At 39.6% G+C, this 21,601-nt stretch overlaps 1 protein-coding gene across 12 annotated transcripts in view; it reads right to left on the minus strand.

The window, feature by feature from the left end:
* CALD1 (caldesmon 1) overlaps positions 1-21,601 on the minus strand; it is a 183,319-nt gene that overhangs the window by 7,545 nt on the left and 154,173 nt on the right. For 9 of the 12 annotated variants that reach the window (XM_037019671.2, XM_017659379.3, XM_037019672.2 and 6 more), the window contains 7 exons: positions 18,500-18,642; positions 12,580-12,838; positions 9,915-10,055; positions 5,627-5,670; positions 5,441-5,522; positions 3,440-3,577; positions 2,885-2,980 (listed from right to left, as the gene is read on the minus strand). In XM_037019671.2, coding sequence (XP_036875566.2) covers positions 2,885-2,980; positions 3,440-3,577; positions 5,441-5,522; positions 5,627-5,670; positions 9,915-10,055; positions 12,580-12,838; positions 18,500-18,642 — 903 coding nt within the window. The remainder of the gene's footprint in view (positions 1-2,884; positions 2,981-3,439; positions 3,578-5,440; positions 5,523-5,626; positions 5,671-9,914; positions 10,056-12,579; positions 12,839-18,499; positions 18,643-21,601) is intronic. The other 3 variants (XM_017659375.3, XM_017659380.3, XM_073238419.1) reach the window with 1 other exon arrangement.

The following is a 21,601-nucleotide window of genomic DNA, read 5'->3' on the forward strand; positions in this document are numbered from 1 at the left end:
TGAAGCATAATGAACAAGTTCTTACATGGTGAACAAATTCTTACATAGTGAATAAGTTCTTACATGGTGAACAGTACAACGGCAGTCATCACAGAAACTTTCGGTTTTGATCACGCATTATGAACTATAAACAATCAGGTCAAATATGAATATTCATTTGATTTTTATACTTGATTTATATGTGGATCCCACATTTCTCCCTTTATTATTATTATTATTTTTATTTTTAATAAAATGCTGAAGTGGTAGGTAGATGCAAGATAAAGGTAGAAAACATAGTTTAGTGTTATAAGAGAGCAAATGTAGATGATCAGGTGTGTGCCTGTAGACTATGTGTTAATCCAAGCTAGACAAGGGCATTAAAACATCCACAGATGCACAAGATTTCTCTCAAAACAGTGGGGGTGAGCCATTTTCTGTTTTTAAATAATCCTTTGACACCTTGGGCTCGGGGTCAGGCTGACCAGAGTTCAAAGGGTGCCAAACTCAGACAGCAGCCACAAAGGGCCAGGCTGGAAACACAAATGCCTTGAAGAGGCTTTGTGTAAGAAAACAAGGAAAAAGGAATCAACAAATTCAAGAATGCATAACTCTACACCTTAAAAATATGTCCAAAGTATAATTTAAAAAAGAAAATGAAGTGCAGTGGCTTCACAATGTAGAACTTTGCTGCAGGCCACCTATGTGAAAACCCCTGGACAAGAGGCTTGCTTGACCTGTCATTCTAAACTGCCTTCCTGGACTTGACTTTTTGCCTGATAAGTTTTATGTATCTGTAGGATCCTGCAGTTCAGAAATATCACCTAATTTCTCCTGGATGCATAGTGTCTGTGAGTCACTCTTCTGCCTTGCTGGATTCCAAGTCACATCCCCTCCCAGACAGACTGCTATGTTGCTATTCACACTTTGACACAGTTCTTGGTCTACCCCAGGATGTGCACAGAACTTAAAGTTGCTTATTAAGTATATTCAAACTAGCTTTTTATAACATCAATTACATATTCTTTCCTCCAATCTGGCCTTCACCTAAGAAACCACACTAGTCTACAAAATCCAATGGGAAAAAAAGACATCACTACTATCTATACTAAATACCACATTCCTTTTTCCTTTTCCTCTCCATCTGCTGCTAGATGGTCTAGCAAATTACATACTAAATAGTAGGCAAAGCAAGCAATGATTTTGTAATTTCTCTGTAATACCTTTTTGTCCTGTCATTTTTTAGGAGACTGTCACAGCCCCAGAAAATGGGGCTTTTTGTGTAAACCTGGACACAGTTGTACCTATGTAATAATAACTTAATGGAATCTTTTAACCCTCCCATTAGGGTGACAGAGATGATGATAGGCTTATCAGTTAAATTGCTAATAAAAGAGTATGGGTCAAGTGTTAGGTCAAATATATAAGTATGAAATTGAAATAGACCACAAATACTGAAAATGTGAAAAAATATCATTTCCTTTAGCAATTTGCCATACTTATCAAAGAAGAAAACCTTTCTCGCTTTATCCTTGCTACCTTGAGAGATCTTCAGTGGGTTCACGGACTTTGTAGACTTGTATCGTATGCATGTTTCGGGGCAGAGATCTTTAGATTTCATTTGGTTTTCAAAGGGGTCCATAGTTCAAAAAGGTTAATAATCACTGGTCTGGAATCACAAAACCTATATAAACTGCCATTGAAAAAATAATTTCTACTCTTTATATCACCCTGAGTGCTGGGAAAACTTGAAGCACTAAAGAGCATATACCTTTTGGATATCATTTCTTGCCTCAACTGTCTCCTTTTATAGGCTCCCTTTCCTGTATCTACTGGGAAAGGGAAAAACATTTTTTTTTCAATATAAAAAGACTTTCCAATTGCAAATTGGGTTTATATTATTTTTACACTTCCTGTGAGCCTGTAAGCAAAGACTCTTAGGTTGAAAATTAAGTGACTACAAGGAGTTGTACTCATGAGGGGTATAGAAATATTTCCACTTTTTAAGCTGGAACAGTGATACACTTTGGTGACTTTGGAAATTAAGTATGGAGCCAGTAGGTACAATTAAATGCAGAGGCCTAGGATTTGGAAATCTGCTCTTGTAACTTTGGACTGGAGTGGTTATGACAGCTAAGTCTCTGCTCCTTTGCGCACCAACAAAGGTATAAAAGCCAATCTATCAGAGAAAGCTCACCAACAGATAGCAGGCAGCTTAATAAGGTTTTTGATTATAATGATACATGCAAGGCAATTATCATATACATTCAGTGAAAAGGTTAAAAGAATATTTTTATGTTCAGATAGGCACACTTAAGAAAATTTTAGATTTCCAAAAATAACATTCGTAACCAGTTTTTATATAGTTTCCAAGTTCTACTTTTTTTTAAAAAATGGTTTTCCCTTGGAGATGTTGGAATAAAATTACAGCAATCATTTCAACAACTAACAACTATAGTTTTGTGTTAAGTTACAAATATCAGGCAAATTAAAAAATATTGGTGCAAAGTAGCCAACCCACACATTCTTTGGGGAATAAGTCTTGGGGTGCTCTTGACAAGAGAGGAGGCCAAGATGATTTGACATTTTCATTTTCAAATTCCTAGCTATAATTTAATAGAATAGAAGCTAAACAAATAGACCAGTTAAGACTGTAAATCTGAACTGCCTCTACATTCTGGCTAACGACCACCCTCAGGGTGGAGACGTGATCAGAACTCCATTTTACCTTCCGGGTGATCATGGCTGTGGGACTGTCCTCTCTGAATCCTTTGTCTGTTATTCAGTGGGGACAGCAAAGAACAGGAGCACCGTCTTTCCCGAGCAAGGAGACCAACAGCTTGTTTTCTTCTACTGCTAGAAGCTGAGAGATCGAAGAAATTCAAAAAAACCCAAAGCTACTTACAGAAGGTTTGGGAGCAGGCGACTTGTTTCCATCTGGGGTTTTAGTTAGCCATTCACTGATGCGGCTGGAAACCCCCACCTTTAAGCCGGCAGTTTCCTACAAAGAGTCAGTTATCCAATATGAAAGACAAAAATAAACTTTGCTTGGAAAAAAATCTTCAAAGCAATCTCAAAATATTAAGTATTATTTCAGTGACCATCACCTAACACTAATCAATTATTGATTGTTATATTTAATATTTTGAGTAAAATGAGCCTTAAACTTGATGTTTAAAGAATATGTTGTCTGGTTAGCTTTCCCCTGCACCTGACGCCACCCCAACCCCAAGGGTTGGCGATTAATTAAAGCTCTTTATTTAGACTACTGTGGCCAAGCATAGTACATAGTCTAGCTTCATGAACACATTCTCTCTGAGTTTACTTTTGCAGTCATTGCAAAAGAAAGTAAGAAATACATCTTCACTGCTTTTATAACTAACTACCGTGATCCCTTAAAAAAAAAAAAGGCCAAACAAATCCAACCTCCAAAATTAAGAGACAAAAATCCTATGCTCACCTTATTGGGTGTGCCCGAGGCAGTGGGGGATGCAAACACATTCCCTTTCTCCCACATGCTCTTGATATTGCGCACACCTTCAGCAGGAACAGGAAGGTCCGAGGCTGCTGGCTTTGCAGGTTTTGCAGTTTTTGTTCCCTGAAGTGTGTGAATTATTTTTAGGATTGGTGCTGATAAGTTTGTTCTCATAAAATTACAGGGAGCTTGGCTTCCAGAACATTATCATTTAAAAGATTCATGGTACAAACACTTTCACCACAAATTAGAGTCATAATTTTGCTGTAAAACTACATTCTGATGACATATGTACCTCAAAATAAACTATAATGTAAACATCAGAGGATTTTTCAAAAACGAACCATGCTTTTTAGTGGAACACCATTTATTGTTAAGGTGCTATTCCACTACATTTCTTCAACAGATACTTCTTAAGTGCCTACTGTGTGCAGGGCACTGGGCCAGGCTCTGGGAATGCAGTGTTTCTCAAGACAGTCTGCTCTAGAGGCTGCTTGTGGACTTACATTTTAATGGGAGAGAAAATTAGTGACTAGTTATCTAAGTATTTCACATTGTGGTAGGTGTTATGAAAGATAAATATATTGCTATAAAGCATGCCAAGAGAGCACACAGTAAAAGAATAATAGTTTAGGGGAGCAAAGAAGGTTTGTCTGAGGAAGTGACCTTTAAACTCAGATCTGACAGAAGACTTGGAAGTGGCCAGGTGAAGAGAAAAAGCATTCCATGCAATCAGGACAGCATATGCCAAGGACCAAGGACAAGGATGTGCTAAATGACTAAAAGATTGAGAGACCCCTGCATGGAAAATATACCGGAGCGAGGAAGGAATGGATGTAAGGACGAAAGATGTGATTTCGAGATACTTCTCAAGCAGTGGTGATGGGCATACCCAGAATCATGCAGTCTCTCTCGTGGTTCTGCTTTGTGGCCTGTGGCATGTACTGTCAAGGTGGTCAGCCAGGATAAGTGGCACCATCAGTGGCCTGCACATAAAAATCCTCCCCGGACTATGTATACTCTGAAGCCACAATCTTGTGACTTCATTAACTAGAGCTATGATCAATTCAACCACAGAGAGTAACTATCTTCCATTTGTCTCAAATTTTAGTGGACATCTAATCTTGTGAAAATGACCTCTTAAGGGTGAGGACTTACTATTCATTTGATAAGCCAACCATACCCCTCTCTTTTTTACTCCCTTATCATTTGTTTGTGAACTATTTTACAGGTATCCCCACTCTGTTATACAAAGGATGGGAGAAAAGAAAATCAAACATATCCAATTACTTTATAGCAGGTGGAATAATATAGAGGAAGGCTAAAACTATTGACTGAAGTCTACAAAAGGAGAAAAAACAGGATTACACCTTGATCAGTGGCACCCTACATTTTTAGTGCTTTGGTACTTGGAAATATACATTATTTCCAAATAGAGTAGAACTCGTAGGTCAATTTGATGGTAAAAAAAATGGCATAGACAGAAGCATAAAAGTACGGTCTTCAAGTACAAAACAATCAATTTGAAATTGATGATGATTAATCTCAGGCTGGTTATCACCTTTATATTAACTTATACTAGTACTTTTGCTTGATAACAAAAGTTTACATAGGCAAAGGAGGATTAACCAAGGTTGCAAGGGACCTGTTTAAACTGCATATGGGAATACATTTTATAAGGGATTAAGTGTACTGAAGATATCTTTATGAACATACAAACAATAGTTAAATACCAATAAACTCGTTCATTAAAAGAGTGGCATCTTCATTAAAGAAAACTCAGGCTGAAAGTAGTAAACAATTTGTTCAAAAATCTCCTATAATTTTTTACTATTCTTCTCAATAGTTCAAAGTATAAAAATGTATCACTAATATTCTAACACACTAATGTGATGATTGGACTTGACTATTGTCCTAAGTGTTTCGATGATCATCCCTATAATCAGAGTCTATTTCCGTTTGACCATAACTCTGGACATCTCTCACCTCAATTGCACTGGTATATTGCTCCAGCCTGCTGTCAATCTTGGAGACGACTGCTGCTTGATGAGTAGGTTTGACACCACTGCTAAGTGAATAAACACACATACACGCATACATGAAAATACAAGAGAGAATCTTCCATACATGTAATGGCTGATGAGTCTCAACTGAACAATCAACCATATTTACCTTTTCTGCACAGACTTATTCAAAAATTCTGCTCGCTCTTCTATCTAGGAATTCAAAGAAAAACCTGATTAATATTTTCAGCTTATAAACAATGTTTGTCAGCCCATGTCACTATCTCCCTTGAACCTGGTGAATAAAAGCACCAAAGAGTATCTAACGGGCATTAGGGTGCTGGGAACAGCAGCTCTGCTAGAGAGGACCTGTAAGGTATTTTGAGAGTGGTATTTGGAGAATGAATGCAGGATTGGCAGATGAGAGATGAAGTGTGGAAAAATATAAAGTTTTGGTGGCAAATTACAGACCAGACCTAAATGGAATAAAAATGCCTCTGAAATAATTTAAATCAGTGGCAAAATAATTACACTTCAAGACAACAATGTTTTCAAAAACACATGCTGTTACCCTTAAGGACCTATTTATAGGAGTACAGGTGTACCATGTTATTTGTTTAACAAAAATATCCCATGTTTTAACTATATATTTGATATGTAATAGGATCGAATAAGAAAGATAACCAGGAACTGTGAACTGTTCACTTACTGCTTAGCCTGATTTCCTCTTGTAAGCTGTCAAGCCTATTGTTGAACTTAATTTGCTCTGCATGTGGGAGATGGGGGTGGTGGTGGGTTGAGATTGGGGTATAGCTCATCAGTAACGGCCAAGGCCTCCCATAAAGTCCCTGTTAGCTCGAGGGGGAATTAAGGAAATAAGCCCAGAAAGACTGTGATGGATATATATGAAATGGGCAGTTCAGTAGTCTTAATTATTTTTCTTTCTAAAGCTTGGAACTTCTTTTTGCTACAACCAAAGCTACTAACTCAAACACTGTAGTTTACTGAAACTATATCACTCAAATCAGATGTTCTTTATAAGTCAGCAAATATTTGTTGATGACTCATGAAACCCAATTCCAGGCTGGAAATATCCTTTGCCATCCATCATGTAGCAAAATCAGCAAATAGTGAAACCTTCTTTGTATTTGATTACTTGTGCCAAAGCACACACGTGCCAAAGGGGTCTGTTTGGGCCCTGTTCAGGGCAGCCAAAAAGTGTACTAGGCCCTAGTTGCCCTAGGCTAGTGTGGTTGAGTGTCTCCCTATAGTCTTCTGCTTCTGACATGTCAGGGGCTCATCCTGGCCTGGACTGACCTGGGGCTTGTGGACTGTAAATACCCTTAGGCTTTTCGGAAAACATGCTCCAGCTGGAATATCCGTTGAAGAACACTTACAGATGTTAGTGAAGGCCCTTTATTCTTTCATGACTTCTTACAATGATAAAAGCAAACTCATTAAAAATAAAACTTTGCAAATATGTGCTGATAGGTAGCCCTGAGTTTATGGGATGTAAAGGGTCTTAAATCTTATTTTTCTGATTTTAATAGAAACTTAGAAGTGCATTTTTGGAGAAAAAGTTCTCAGTTGAATAAGGTAAAGTATGTTAAAACCGCTTGATGCACTGGCACTTTTAATATTATTCATCCATCCATCCATCCATCCATCCATCCATCCATCCGCCTATCAGCTAAACAGCCAGCCAATAATTATATATATGTGTATATAGATACACCTTCTATATAAAGTTGAACACTCAACAATGTTTAAGACAGCATCCCATTTGTCAAGGAGAACACAATTTTATAGGGGAGATTAGTAGGACATATAAATAAAATACTTAAAATTCAATGGCAGGTACCATATTGATCATAAGAAAAACATGCTGTGGCTCTAGAATACGTGACTACCTGGAGGGTTGGAGAAGGCCTTCAGTAATTTAAAATGTTTTAGCTGAGTTTTACAGTTTATATAGATTTATACATGACTTTCTGAAAGTCAGATGGGGGTACATGAGTTAGAGGGGAGAGCACACTTCCAGTAGAGCAAATACATGAATGAAGACGGGGGGATGCATGCAGAACGGAGGGGAGGAAGACTGAGGAAACGTTTAGCGTGGTGGGAGGACAGAGCACAGCGGTGAGGGGTTGGCAGAGATGACACTTGTTCTTTGTAGCACTTCCACAGTTCTGGCTCAGGGCTCATGTTGCCAGCCTCAGTAATCACATTCATTCAAATTACGGAGCCTCTCAGACTCCGACTTCTCCTTTCATAGTTACAATAAAATGCTGTTTGACTTCATTATCAGGACTCCTTATCCATTTACTGATGCACTTCTGTTAGAAAATTCCTTAACATAGTGGCCCTAGGTAATGTAACAATGTGTACTGAATTTGTAAATTAAACCAATTTCTGTATTAGGAAATTAACGAGGGAAAATAGTTCTCCTGAAGACCAAGAGGTGGCAGTGTTGTCCCAATAAAACTCGGGGGATAAAAGCATACTATTCGTTTTTTGAAAATTGGCTGTCCTTATTCCACACCCCCTCCACCACCAAAATATGAAACAACAATAATAAAAAAAAATTTTAGGTTTAACTGACCTAAATTTTTTTTCTTGGCATGTATAATGTAAGAAAAATCATTCACTGCTAACATCATTTAACTATGAGAAACCAGGTTCAGAATTTCCTAGACAAGGAATGGAAGTCATGGGAAATTAGCAAAATACACTAGTTGATAATATTTTGTCAAATGTTATTCCTCCCACTGAATTCTACAATGTTAACTTAGGACCATTTATAAAAGTTGCAGGGCCAAGAGTATCAACAGCTCTAGGAATTCAATTGTAGGATCTCGAACTGGAGGTCCAGCAAGTTCTTCTCCACATACTATGGAGAAGAGCGACGGACTGTTCCTGAAAACGTGTCTCTGGTATATAGAAATTAAAAATGTTTTGTTTCTTTCATATCCATCTACTTGGATTGCGCACACATGCCTCGCTTTAGCCAAGGGAGAGAAAAATGGTTTCCTGGGAATGCTAGATGAAATGGGGGCCGGGAGTCTGGGTGAGGGAGAGACCAGAGGAGTAAGCTGAAAAATTGGAAAGAAGACATTTGAAGAGGGGAGAACAATGAGTAGTTTCTCCTGAAAAGAAGAGTAGAAATTGGAAGTCTACACAACTACTATTTTTTTCATGTCACCAAGACTATTCACAGAAAGCTTGACTTGGGTGGGATTTTAAGGAAGGCAGAAAGAGAAAACATGGTTTTCTCTGATTATTGATGAGCCAGAAACAAAAGGACCCGGACTGGGAACAGGATGGTCTCCAGTGGCTGTGCAGCATAGCCTGCTCTGAGTGGGGTTTTTTGCCTTTCTGCTCTTTCTTCTAGAGCAGAGTCTGCAAACTATGGCCCACGGGCCAGATGCAGCCCATGTTTTTCACTCAGCTCTCAAGCTAAGGGTGAATTTTATATTGTGAAATCGTTGAAATAAAAGAAGAATATTTTGTGATACAGGAAATTTTTATGAAATCCAAATTTTAATGTCCATAAAAATAAAGCTCACCTACTCCACAAAGTTTCTCTCTACCCATTTTGCTCCATTCTGAGATCTCACTGTACTGGTAGTCTGCATTTGATTACCTTTGGAATTTTTTTTTCCATTTCATAATTTTTGCATTCCCCTGGGGCAATGAGTTATATTAGTGCCACAGGAGCAGCAAGTTTGTTTGTACTTCTCTTCCTCATGGTACATAGCACACATTATACATACAAATATGAAATAATAAAAAACCCCTGTGGTTTAGTTTGAATTCCCCCTGAAGCAGGCCTTGCAATGAGAGGGTGTGAGCACAAGTAGTTTATTTGGGAGTGTCTGCGCTATGAGTGGCACCCAGGATCACAAAGACTCCGTCTTACATCAGTTAGGAGCTATGCTCCTTGACGGCAAGTAGGACCAAATTCATCCTGGGAAGGGACCCTATCCAAGTCACATTTCATCTCCTCCTGTGATAATAGCTGTCAAATTTGACCTGTACCATTTCCAGCTGCCCTGCTGTTAGTAATGACAAAGGAAAAATCAACAGCTAGCATGAAAAGCAGCTTAAGCTTTTATAATTTATTTACCCATTTTATGAACTTAAAATGTTTCCATTTCAATTGCTCAAAGCAAAGAAGCATCTGGAGAGAATGGGTCAGTGAAATCTAGAGATAATCGCTGGATGTCATTTTAATATATGCCAAAGCATCTAATAAACAACAGATATAAATTTCTCCACTCCATTTCTCAACTCCGTATGTTGAAAACAAAGAGAAGCTGTGAAATGGCTGGAGAAAGGGGCAAAAGATAAATGAAGCAAGGCTTTGAATAATGAGTGACTAAATGTGGGGCTAAAATCAAGTTGCTAGGACCTCACAATAGAGGTATTCTAAGAAAGTTTTCTGGGGAAAAAAATACCTTGAGAGATGAACCTTTAGGAGTGAAACATTTGAATGGCTTCTTGTCCTCCGATAAGCCGTCTTCTGGCATCTTCTGGCGTTTCTCAGCAGCTTCTGCCCTTCGCTTTTCAATCTCCTCCTTTAGCCTCCTCTTCTCTTCCTAAGAAAGTACAAATACAAGGACCTTAATATCATCTGGAAGCCTAAAGGAAGTAGTGCTGTGCTGGAGGAGAAAGAACACTAGTCCCAGAGGCACAGATGTGGGTTCTAGATTGGGTGCTCCCCTTCCCCAGTCACTAGAGGCTGAGTCTGAGCGTGGGAGTCTAACTGCCTGATTCACACTCTGGCACAGCCACTTCCCAACTCTGGGACCTTGGCCATGTCATTTAGCTGCTCTGTGTCTCAGTTTGTCCCCTGTAAAATGGGAATAATAATAGCATCCACTGAATAGCACTTTAATGAGGACTGAATGAGAAGCCCATGTGAAATGCTTAGACTAATGCTAACGATCATCATACCATCCTTTTGTTAAGTCATTTAACACTGTTCTTCCTGTTCTGTATATTTAAAATAGACATAAATATCCCTTCTACCTACTTCCTAGGAGAGTGTGCAGACAAATGAAATAATGTAGGTACAAAATTATATAAATCTATGGTATTGTATTCACCAAGTTGTACAAGAGATGATGTTATGGTGTCCCTGCCTCAATTGAGTAGATAATTTTAGATGGTTTGACAAACCTGAAATATGTAGATACTGCATCATGACAGTGAAATCACAGAAAATGTTTACAATCCATCTCATTAACCTCTCTGTGCCCTCATTCCCGGTCTAGAGGACTCTCCCCTATCTTCTTTCTCAGGTAAAAAATTCAGAGCTCTGATCAAGATGCATAATCCTCGATGAATGATTTCCTAAGAGACCTGTGGAATCTTTTTTGGTTTTCAGACTGTATGTTCTCAAGCAAAGACTGGAAGTTTATCTGTCAGAGGATGTTGCAGAAGGATCCTGTGTGTTATAGACCGAATGTTTGTGTCTCCCCCAAATTCATATGTTGAAATCCTTACTCCAAAGTGATGGTATCAGGAGGTGGGGCCTTTGGGAGGTGATTAGGCCATAAGACAGAAGCTTTCATGATGGCATCAGTGTCCCCATAAAAGAGGCCCCAGAGAGCTCTCTCAAGCCTCTGCCAAGTGAAGTAGTGAGAAGGCTGCTGGGAAGCAGGGTCTCCCCACACATGGGGTTTGCTGCTGCTTTGATCTTGGACTCCCCAGTCTCCAAAACAGTGAGGAATTTCTGTTGTTTATAAGCCATCCAGGCTATGGCAATTTGTCACAGCAGCTCAAAAGGACTCAAACACTGTGTTTGGTAGCAGGCTAGACTAAATAATTTCCTAGGTCCCATTCAGTTCTAAGAGTTCCTGTTTCTCTTCTGCCTTCAACTGATAACTCTGCTCTTCTAAATAACAGAAGTAACAATGAAACAATAATTTTAAGTACCACACCCTGAGCACCTATCCTGTACCAGGCACTGTGATACAATGATCTACTTAATCATCTATTTAATCCCGACATTAAGTAGACGTTATTTCAGAGATAAGGAAAAGATGTCTTAGGTCATCCCAGGCATGCCAAGGTCCCAGCCTGCAAGAGGCAGTTAGGACATAGGTCCAGTGCTTTTGATTCTAAAGCACTAGCATCTCAATTACTTCCCCGCCAAAGGTCATTGGCTCATTGAGAGCTGCAGGTGGATGAGATCCTCCTGCTATAATTTATCCAAGCTTTCCACACAGTTCAGGGCACTTTTGTGCAGGGTCCATGTGAGAGAGTCATCTAAAGTCTTTCTGCACATTTTGAATGATGAAAGACCACTGTCTGCTAAGATTAGCAGGAAAAGCTTAAGGCTGAGTTGGAGAAACTAGGTCCCAATGCTGATTCTACTGCTTATTAGTCAAGGAACTTCACACAAGTCATGGGGCAATATGACTGTCATTTTTTTTTGCCCATAAAATGAATAATAATGTACCACAGGATAAAAGAATGCACCTTGTAAACTGCAGCAATATAAGTTGCAGGTGGGTAAGCGCTTTGTCAGTTTCAAAATTTGTCTTCTTGTAACTTTATCTGTTGTTTTTAGTTCTGTCTTAAAAGATGGAACAATTTCATCTGTTCCTAATTATTGGGCTCTTGCTACATGCCTGGCACTGTGTCGGGTGCTGGGTTTTCAGTAATGAGCAAAGCAGATGCTATTCCTGCTTATGACAACCTTACTCCTACTAGTCTACTCAGTCTTTCATTAAAAAAGGAAAACCATTAAAAAAATCTTCTCGATAAAAACCTCAAATATCGAAAAACAACTGTCACGTGACTCTTGGTTCTTACTCACCTGCAGACTTTCCCCCCTCCTCAGCCCCTACCTGTTCTTTAGTGAGTGGCAGCAGAGGGGAATGGGTTAAGGCACATGGGACCTAAGGAAAATTACACACACACACACAAAAAACCCCTCTGTGCCTCAGTTTCTTCATCTGAAAAATGGGGATAAGGCAACTCACAGCAGAGTTCTTACAAAAATTGGATGAATTAGTATGTATATGAACCTCAGAACCATGCCCAACGCAGAGTAAGTTTATTATTCTTAAAATGTATTTGTTAGAGTCCATGCTCCCAAGAACTGGGCATTACCTCCTCTTTGACTTTGCGCTCGGCTTCCTCCTGCTTCCTCTTCTGCTCTTCCTCCTCCAGGACCTTCTTTCGCTCCTCCCTCTTTTTCTTCAGCTCCTCCAGCTCCAAGGCCGCCTCCTGCTGCTTCTGCTTGAGCTTCTCGAACTCTTCGCTCTCGGTTTCCCCGCGGCGGCGGCGAAGCTCCTCCAGGCGCCGGCCGGCTTCCACCTGCGGGGCGCCCTCCGTCTCCCGGGCCTCGCTGGCCTTCGCTCCCGCGCGGCTGCGGGAAATACAGAGCAGCTGGACCCCCCGCAGCCTGCGCAGGAGGCGGGGCAGGTGGACCTGCGGGCTGGAAGCCCGCCCGGAATCCCAGGGGCTCCTAAGTCCCTCTCTGCCACTTCCCTTGGTTTCCTCAACTGTGCAATGGGATGGATCGACACTGCTGGTGGGATCTTAAAGTGGTGCAACTGCTATGGAAAACAGTACAGAGGATACTCAAAAAATTAATAATAAACGTACTATATGATCCAGCAACCCCACTTCTGGGGATTATCCAAGAGAATTGAAAGCAGGATCTTGGAGAGATATTTGCATACCCTTGTGCACAGCAGGAATGAATGAATAGCCAAGGAATGAATGAATAAACAAAATGTGGTATATCCATGTAACGGAGTGTCATTTAGCCTTAACCAGTAAGGAAATTTTGACACCTGCTACAACATGGATGAACCTTGAGGATATTTTGCTAAGGGACATATGACAGACACAAAAAGACAAATACTGTGTAATTTCACTTATACAACGTTCTCTAAAGTAGTCAAATTTCTAGAAACAGGAAGTAGAATGGTGGTTCCCAGGGCCTGAAGGAGAGGAGAATGGGAGTTGTTAAAGGCATACACAGTTTTGGATTTGCAAGATGAAAAAGTGCCTAACAATGTGATTGTACTTAACACCACTGAACTGTATACTTAAAAATAATTAAGATGGTAAATTTTGTGTTATATATATTTTTTACCATAATATTTTAAAAATCCACAATTCATGCCGTGTCATTGGAAAAAAGTAGTCAAGCACTATTTACTTCAGTGGGACATTCTTTGGATCCCATTAGATTACATATTAAGTAAATATTAATTTTATATACTATCTATAACTATTAGTTGTTATTAGAAATGATGGCATATAGCCCAAAATATTTCTACTAGAATGACTCCTAATCCATAAATTACTGGTTATTTTGGATCTGCCTAGAATCATGTGTCAGGAGGGAAGACAGACCAGGCACTGGAGATAGGAAAGATGGCTGCGTCAAAGGTAGGCACTAAAATAAACCCATTTGTCCACAACTTTATTTTGAACTGGACTCTAGCAGGTGATATCTAGCAGATGAAATAACCCTTTGCTCTTGATTCAGAGCTGAATACAGTAATATATATCTAGTGCTCCAGAGCTGCTCCAAGAAAGTTCTTAACGACTGCATATGGCTTCAATCTGTGTGTTCCGACACAACTGGAATATTCCTCATTGGCACCTCAAATCACTAAATTAGCTCTGATATGATGTAGTTAGCATTGTTACTTAGATATCTTTCTTTATGCTTTACAGACCGTTTTCATATTCATTAGCTCATGTAACAGTCACAATAACTAGGAACTTGGCAAGCTGGTTTATTATTCCCATTTTATGAAAAAGGAAACCAGAGGCAAAGAAGAAAATAGTTTGCCCAAACTTTTGGTATTGAGAAAGTGGCTGAGCCATGACCAAGTTCTAATGTTTCTCTGCAAATGGACTCTTCTTTTCACTCCACTATAATCGTATCTGAAGTTAAACTTGGTTTGTTATAAAATAATAAATCAATTGAAATAGAACATGTTAGCCCCTTCCTTTTACCTCATACTTTGAGGACTGGACAGTCTGTGAGGAAGGTTTCCTACTTTTCAATCTCAATAACTTCTACAGTCTTGATCTAGCTACCTTCCATGCCTGAGCGGAAGCAATGCTTCATCAGGTGGCTCAGCTTATAAAACAGGAAGAAAATGGGTAGGCTTTTTATAAGTAAGGACTACAACTGAAACTATGTTGGATTTTTCTTTTGAGATTAAGGAGGACCCACATGGATTTCACTGTAAAATTGGGAACATGGTAAGACTCCAGACAGAATACTATCCCTAGAGTCTTTATTTATGGTTTTCACTTCATTTACTACGCTTTCACTGCAGAAGTGGTATTCTTAATGTTTTACATGAATCAAATAAAAAGAAAGAGATCAGTAGTGCTTACTGACCCTGAGCTCCTTTAATACATTTGCTTTCTAATGAAGTTATAATATTGGTAATTGTCTTGAAAACATATTTGTGTTCTCAGCAGAACTTCAGCAGAACCCTGTGTTTTTCACTGGGCAGAATTCATGTAAGTTGGGTCCTCCTGGGGCTTTATTTAGGAGAATTTAGTGGTGAGCTTGAAAGTGTGTCTAATAGGTAGTCCTTAACTAAGAGACAAGGATACAGCTTGTCTGCTCCCTAAATACTAACAGGTTGTAAGGTCATTCTTAACTACATACGAACATAGGTAGCCCATTTACAGCATTTCTGTCAAAGGAACAGTTGAATTACCACTGTCTAGTGAATCATTTGTTCCATGTTGAAAATGGTACCATTTCTAGCTATGGAGTAAGGGAAAGAAGAAAACAGAAAATGAGCTCAAGATCATACAGTTACCAATATTTGTTACATCTCATGCTTTTTAAACACTGAGATAGCTCTGAATATACGGTCCTTCAGGACAATGCTTTCCAAGCTGCAGGTCAGAAAATAAATTTGGTGGATTGTAACCAGCATTTTAAAAAGTGAAAGAGAAAACATCAGAGTGCTTTGCATAGAGCAAGGGGAAACATTTCTTGACATGTTTGTTTAGTCATAAATATATATGTAGATATGTACTGGGTCATGATGTAAATGTATTTCTTACCAAGGGTTTAGGTTTAAAATTTTTAATGTTGTTCTAGGTTCTTGGCAGTTAAAGATGAATTATTTTGAACTCAAACAAGTCTCTTAAAACGTGAGACTGCCCTTTCAGGGCCCTGTAGGTTCACAGACCTGTGACTTCAAAGAGGGCATCTCCTCCATCAGTTAATTAAAGGTCTTTCCATCTTCAGAAATGAGTTTGTTCTCTCTTTGTGTTCATCACGTTCTTGCACAAGAGATGGACTGGGAGAACACACGCCTGTAGAAACTTCTCTGGATTCCACTAGGTGTCGCTCAGTCTTTATTTTGGACAATCAAAACGTCCATCGGTGAGACTGGTTAAATAAATCACGACACCCGCCTCTGGTGGAATACTCTAATATCGTTAATTGTAAGCTTATATTCATTGGTATAGAAAGGTAGCTGTTATATATTGTTATGTACGATGCAAGTATCAATTACAAAATATATATTTATACATTCTTTATGTATATATGTGTGTCTACTTTTAATATACATAGAAAATTTCTGGAAAAAATATTAAGGGTGGTTGTCTTTGGGTGGTGGGTGCTTATTTTTGTACTTCTATTTTCTGCATGTTTTATAATGAGTTCTTTTTTTCCTTGTAATTAGAAAAAACCTTAATTCGCATGCTTAAAAAAATAGAAAGCAAAACAGATCCTTGCTTTATATTTTCTATAAAACCTGTGGTATAATTTGCTATCTCTATCACTTGCTCACTGAATTGAGATTTTTATATCATGTTTTAGAGAAAATCTAGTTATAAGAAAACAGGAGTATCAAAGGAGGCAGTAATTAAGTCAAACATAAGAAGCTATGTTCAAAACAGGAGTAAGAATTTTGTCCATATCACCTCTGCTCAGATATGTTGCACAACCTTGGCATTAGGGTACCTCTAACATGGACATTTCTTCCAGAAAGTTCTCTCCCCTCTCCTTGGCTTCCTTAGATGTATGTTAAGATGAACATCAGAGCTTTCACCATGAATAACACAGATTGTGTTCAGTTAGGTCAGCAGGCACTGGGCTAATCTAAATAGAAGCTCTTATCCCTGCTCAGCTCCTCACTTTATAACTATATGGAGCAAAACCAGGCATCTCTGCATCTATCAACATCAAAATCTAAGTGAAACTAAAACTAAACATATGTTGGCAGCTAAAAAGAAACTAATAGTATGGTGGCAGCTTATTTGTGTCGTATTTTCTGCCCATAGATGGAAAACTTCAGGCAAGAGTCCATTCAAGGCTCTCAGTGCCCAAACTGTTGCCATCCCTTGTGACTTTTCTCTGTGAAATTACCCAGCTCTCTAGATTTCCACACAATGGGCTTGTTAATTATTAATGTGAGCTTTGACTAAGGCTGGTTAGCAAGTTTGCTAATTGTTAACCAAACTTCTCACCACCGACAGATTTTTTAGGCATTATTTCTCTTAACAAAAACATACTCATACCAACAAAACATAAACTATCAAAATAACATGGTTAGGTAATATTCACTGGATATTTTGCATGAACCTGACACTGCTCAAGGACTTTAAAATCTTAAACTACTGGCACTTCAGCAAGCTTTGGTCTCCATTTACCAGCCTACATCAATTGGATTTCTAGATTTTTCTGTGAATCCCTAACAAATTCTTAATTGTCTACTTAAATTCTACTTTTTTGCCAATCCCAAGTAACATCTATAGGTTCAACACTTGTTACTCCTACACAGTTTACATAGGCTTTTCATGCACACTTTTTCTTCCATATGCATGCTTTAGGCTCTCCTTTGGGTGAATGTGACTAGGTTTCTGCTCAAAATTTTGCAAGGCGGAATTATTTGGGGGCAATTATATTTGCCCATCTTAGCTTCTTTGAGAAGCCAAAAATGTCCAGTAGCTCTAAAAGCTCTGCTTGTTTCTGAATGTTACAAAGGCTTTAGTGTAAGGAGGATGTCCAGCTTCTACACAACTGCTTAGGGACTTTCTTATTTGGAGTGTTCAGAAAAACAGGGTCTACAGGCAAGGCTGCTGCCAAAGAATAACCTCATGGGAATCTATGTTTCAGGGACCCAAGATTCTTTTCCAGAAAATCTGGCACAGCAGCCAGCGACCTAACAGAGGTTGGAATTTGGTGCAAGCGGTTGGGAGCAGGGTGTGTGCAGGAAGCGGGCACTGAGAACCATGTAGCCAGGTGTCTAGGGCAGGCTTCTGCAACTTGAGTCCTTCTACGTAACTGGTGGGGAGTTCTCAGTATTGAGTGTATCTAGATGTGAAGATTTACCTGCATGTACTCTTCTAACTGCCCAGATATTCAACATGATGGGGGGTGGGGTGGGGGTGAGGTGAGGAGAGGACGCTGAAGCTGTGCAAGAGGGTTTTCCAAAGTGTTTTAAATGGAGCCCTAGCCCTGTGCCTTCTTTCTCCCTCTTAGGGATTCCCAGTGCCAGGGAACATCATGTGCTCTCAAAGTCCTGAGGTAGAGAGATCTGATTAACTTGATATGATCATCTGTTTAACCTGTTATTTCCCAAGCATTTGGTCACAGAACAATCTTAGTTTTATGCCCCATTTATTTACAATTCTTGAAGATGGTACTAAGAAGCTTCTCTTAGGAAGTTGGCTGGACCATACAGAGAATGAATCAATGATATTAACCTCACTCATGTTTCCTAATAAACTGATTTTACAGGAGTATATTAAATTGGGGACAAACATGGACACCAAGCAGGATCTGCCTTGTTAAATAATGGGAAAAGCAGATTAAACCCTGTCTGAGCAATGACTGCTCGTTTTGTTAGTGATTGATAGCCTGACCTGCTGACTGGGTATCTCTAAGACAATGGCCAATGACTTCACCACAGAACTATGTGGCCTGCTTAGCACGTTTCTGTCTGGAGGCACAGGATGGGGAGACTGGTTTTTTTTTTTTCCCACATGTGAACACAGTCATTGTTAAATAATCCCTGCTTCTTACCTGAAAGTATTCTCGGTGTGTTTGAGTTTGTGGGTCATGAATTCTCCATTCTGTGACTTCACTTCTGTAAATCCCTTCTTTCCATCCAAGAGGCTCTTAACTTCTTTGGGCTCTTTATCCTTTTTAATCTTCTCATCTTTGATCTAACCAACAGTACACATGAGGAAGAAACATCATGATAAAAATCTCATTAGGTTTTGGCATCACCAAATAAGATCCCAAATTGTTAGGAAGCCAGAAAACTCGGAAGTAACACAAACCCCTGGAGAACGATGTGGTAGAGCTGGGGTCAGAGGAAATTCTCAGCGTGAGCTGTGGTCCTTAGCCCCTGAACAGACACCTTGACCCCAATCTGAGGAAATCAAGATCATCTCTGATTTCACTGAGGTCTTATTTCAAGAGCGGTTGAGATGTTACTATTTGTCAACTATCATTTCTGGAAACTGCACTTAAAAGTAGCTGTTCGCAGCTTCCCCAGGGAAGAATGATGATCAGGGCGGACTTACAGGGGGAAGGCCAGGTTGCTCAGACAGTTTTTATCCTTGGATGAAATGTGTGTCTTTGAGAAGGACATGAATGTGTTGAGGAGGAAAGAACAGGGAACCCCCCAAGCTGGCTAGATCTGCCAACGTAATTTTGGCAGATGCTAGAGGAAAAGCACCCTTGTATTTTAATCAAATGATAACGAGGGTCCTGAGGACAAAAGATATAATAGCCCTACTTTTAGGGGGATGACCCAGAGGCCATGTTGGTGGTCACTTAAGCCACTAATGCTACAATGGAATAGGAAAAATTCCAGGGTTTACCTCGGCTTCTACTACAGGTAAAAATTTGGTCTCCAGAAGTGGTTTTGTGATTGTTGGAGGAGACAGAGGAAGGAGATACATGGAGAGTGGCTTTAGCTTTCTTTATCAGTTTTGTGCTACGAGTTCCTCACACTAAATGAGACAGATTATTTCAGAACTGAATTTAGAGAGCTTTCTTGAGGGTTCACATTATTTTACCAATATCATCTCACCCACTTTAAAGGTAAGTGTGAAACAGGGAGGTTCACTACTGGTCTTTTCAAGACAAACAGTGTCAAAGCACCAACATTCTAAAAAAAACCTGCCAAGGAAGGGTAGGGCCTAAGGACTTAGGGCTTCAGGTGCTGCCCGGGATGGTCTCCTGACCACTCACCTCTTTTCAGCAAGTCTGTAGATACCCTCTGAAATTTATTCCCGAAGCGCTTGTTTTACTAAGAAGAGTAATCTTTTTTTTTCTCTTTACTGATGAGCCTTCAAAAGCCCTTTGCCTGATTGCCTTCTTTGGAGGTTATTTGACTGAGTTACTACAGATGGACCGTTTACTACTATGTTGCCCTAATTAGTTCAGACTCTAGTCTCTCTCTGAGGGGTATATACCAAGGCCATCCCTTGGACTTGCTGGAGAGGGGGGCTGTAGCTGTGCTGTTCTGAGAGCTTTGCCTGCAAATCTGGAAACCTGAGTCTTAGTTCCAGTGATGTCAACAAAGTTCTATGTTACTTTGATTGTCACCTAGCTTCTCTGGGATGTTACCTGAAAAGAGATGGTTGGGCTAGATGATTGCTTCCTAATTCTTTAATCCCGTCATTTCCCTCTTGACTCCTCGTTTGTTATGAGAGGTTACAGAGAAGGGAAGGAAGCCCCTGGCCTGCCCTACAGCTTGACTGCAGCTCCTCAGTGGCTGTTCCTGACCAATAATGAGTCAGTGTTCATTGGGCAGGCAGGGGCAGCCAAGATCTACTCTTGTCTGAGTTATTTCCTTTCTCCCAAAATGTATTATCTGATTTACTGACCAAAAATGTGTGTAAAATAGATTTTTAAAACAATACATGCCTAACAGAAGAAAAATCCCCCTTTTTTTTCAAGCTCTGCCTTTACTGACATCAGGGTGGATGGCATGCTTATTTTCTCTTTGGAAGACTTCTTTAGAAAAATTCCCAATGCAATAGTGATAGTTTGAGTTTGCAAATCATTGTCTTTTTCTGGGAGATGAATAAAATTAACTTCATAATGCCTCTAAGTTTTATTTTAAGCAGCGGATTCGATTCTATAGTAGATTCAACTCAAGCTCATGGGATTCTGAGCCCCTTGAGAGAAGCACTAAATCAGACAGGTCAGAGTGTTACCCTGCGGAAAATCTGTGCTGATGGATTCTTATGCAGCCAAGTACTCTGAAAGAGTTAATGTGCTTAGATGCAGGTAACATTATCACGTGCAAGGCTCTGGCCTAATGCACTCCTTTGGATAAAACTGGATATTTGGGATGTTGAATGGGATAAACACATGGGTGTGTGATTCCTGTGCCATACCTTGTGCCAGACAGACGCTCAAAAGGCCAAGTGAGCAAATCCAAAAAGGACAGAGCTGTCATCTCTGTAGTATATTGTTTTGCATTATTTGATTCCAGAATAGCAACAAGTACTGGTGCAAATTATAGTTTTCAAATCAGGATTAATGCACTGTTAGATTCAGAAGCCTTAATCCCTTTTCTGGGTCAAATGTCTATCCCATGGATGTTCTTGCTCCTGAAGTGGTCCACAGGCAACACGGACCTCACTAGGAAGCTCGGTCCCATGGAGTCAGATTGTGCATTTCATACAATTCCAGGTGATTTGCATGCATACCAACATTAGGGAAGAATTGGCCTACATGGCATGAGTATCAGTTTCAATATTATATGAATAACTCCACTGGAAACTGCTTTTCTGTTAGAGGCCAGGGGAAAAACAAACAACAAACACAAATAGAAAAAGAGAGGTCTGGGTGAAGAACTAAAAAGAGGCAATTTTATAGTGGAAGAGGAGAAAAAGAAAGCTAAGTTAAGTTTCAAGGCTGGTGATCATCTTTAATCCACCACCACAGAGCTAAACTGCAAAGGGAAGGTTTTTTGTATTCGAGTGACTTCTGGAAATGTTTTCTCTAAGAAGGCTCATGTGATGTTTGTGTTTACTTGTAGCTGACCAGATCCTACAAACCTTCTTGGAAGGAAAGGCTTTCTTTCCGGAACCCCAAAGGAAAAAGAAAAGGAGGAGGGTGTTGAAAATGGCTAAATCATGTAAAATATGATTTAAAGTTGTC

Source organism: Manis javanica, chromosome 6 (assembly GCF_040802235.1).
Source record: "Manis javanica isolate MJ-LG chromosome 6, MJ_LKY, whole genome shotgun sequence".
Classification (NCBI taxonomy): domain Eukaryota; kingdom Metazoa; phylum Chordata; class Mammalia; order Pholidota; family Manidae; genus Manis; species Manis javanica.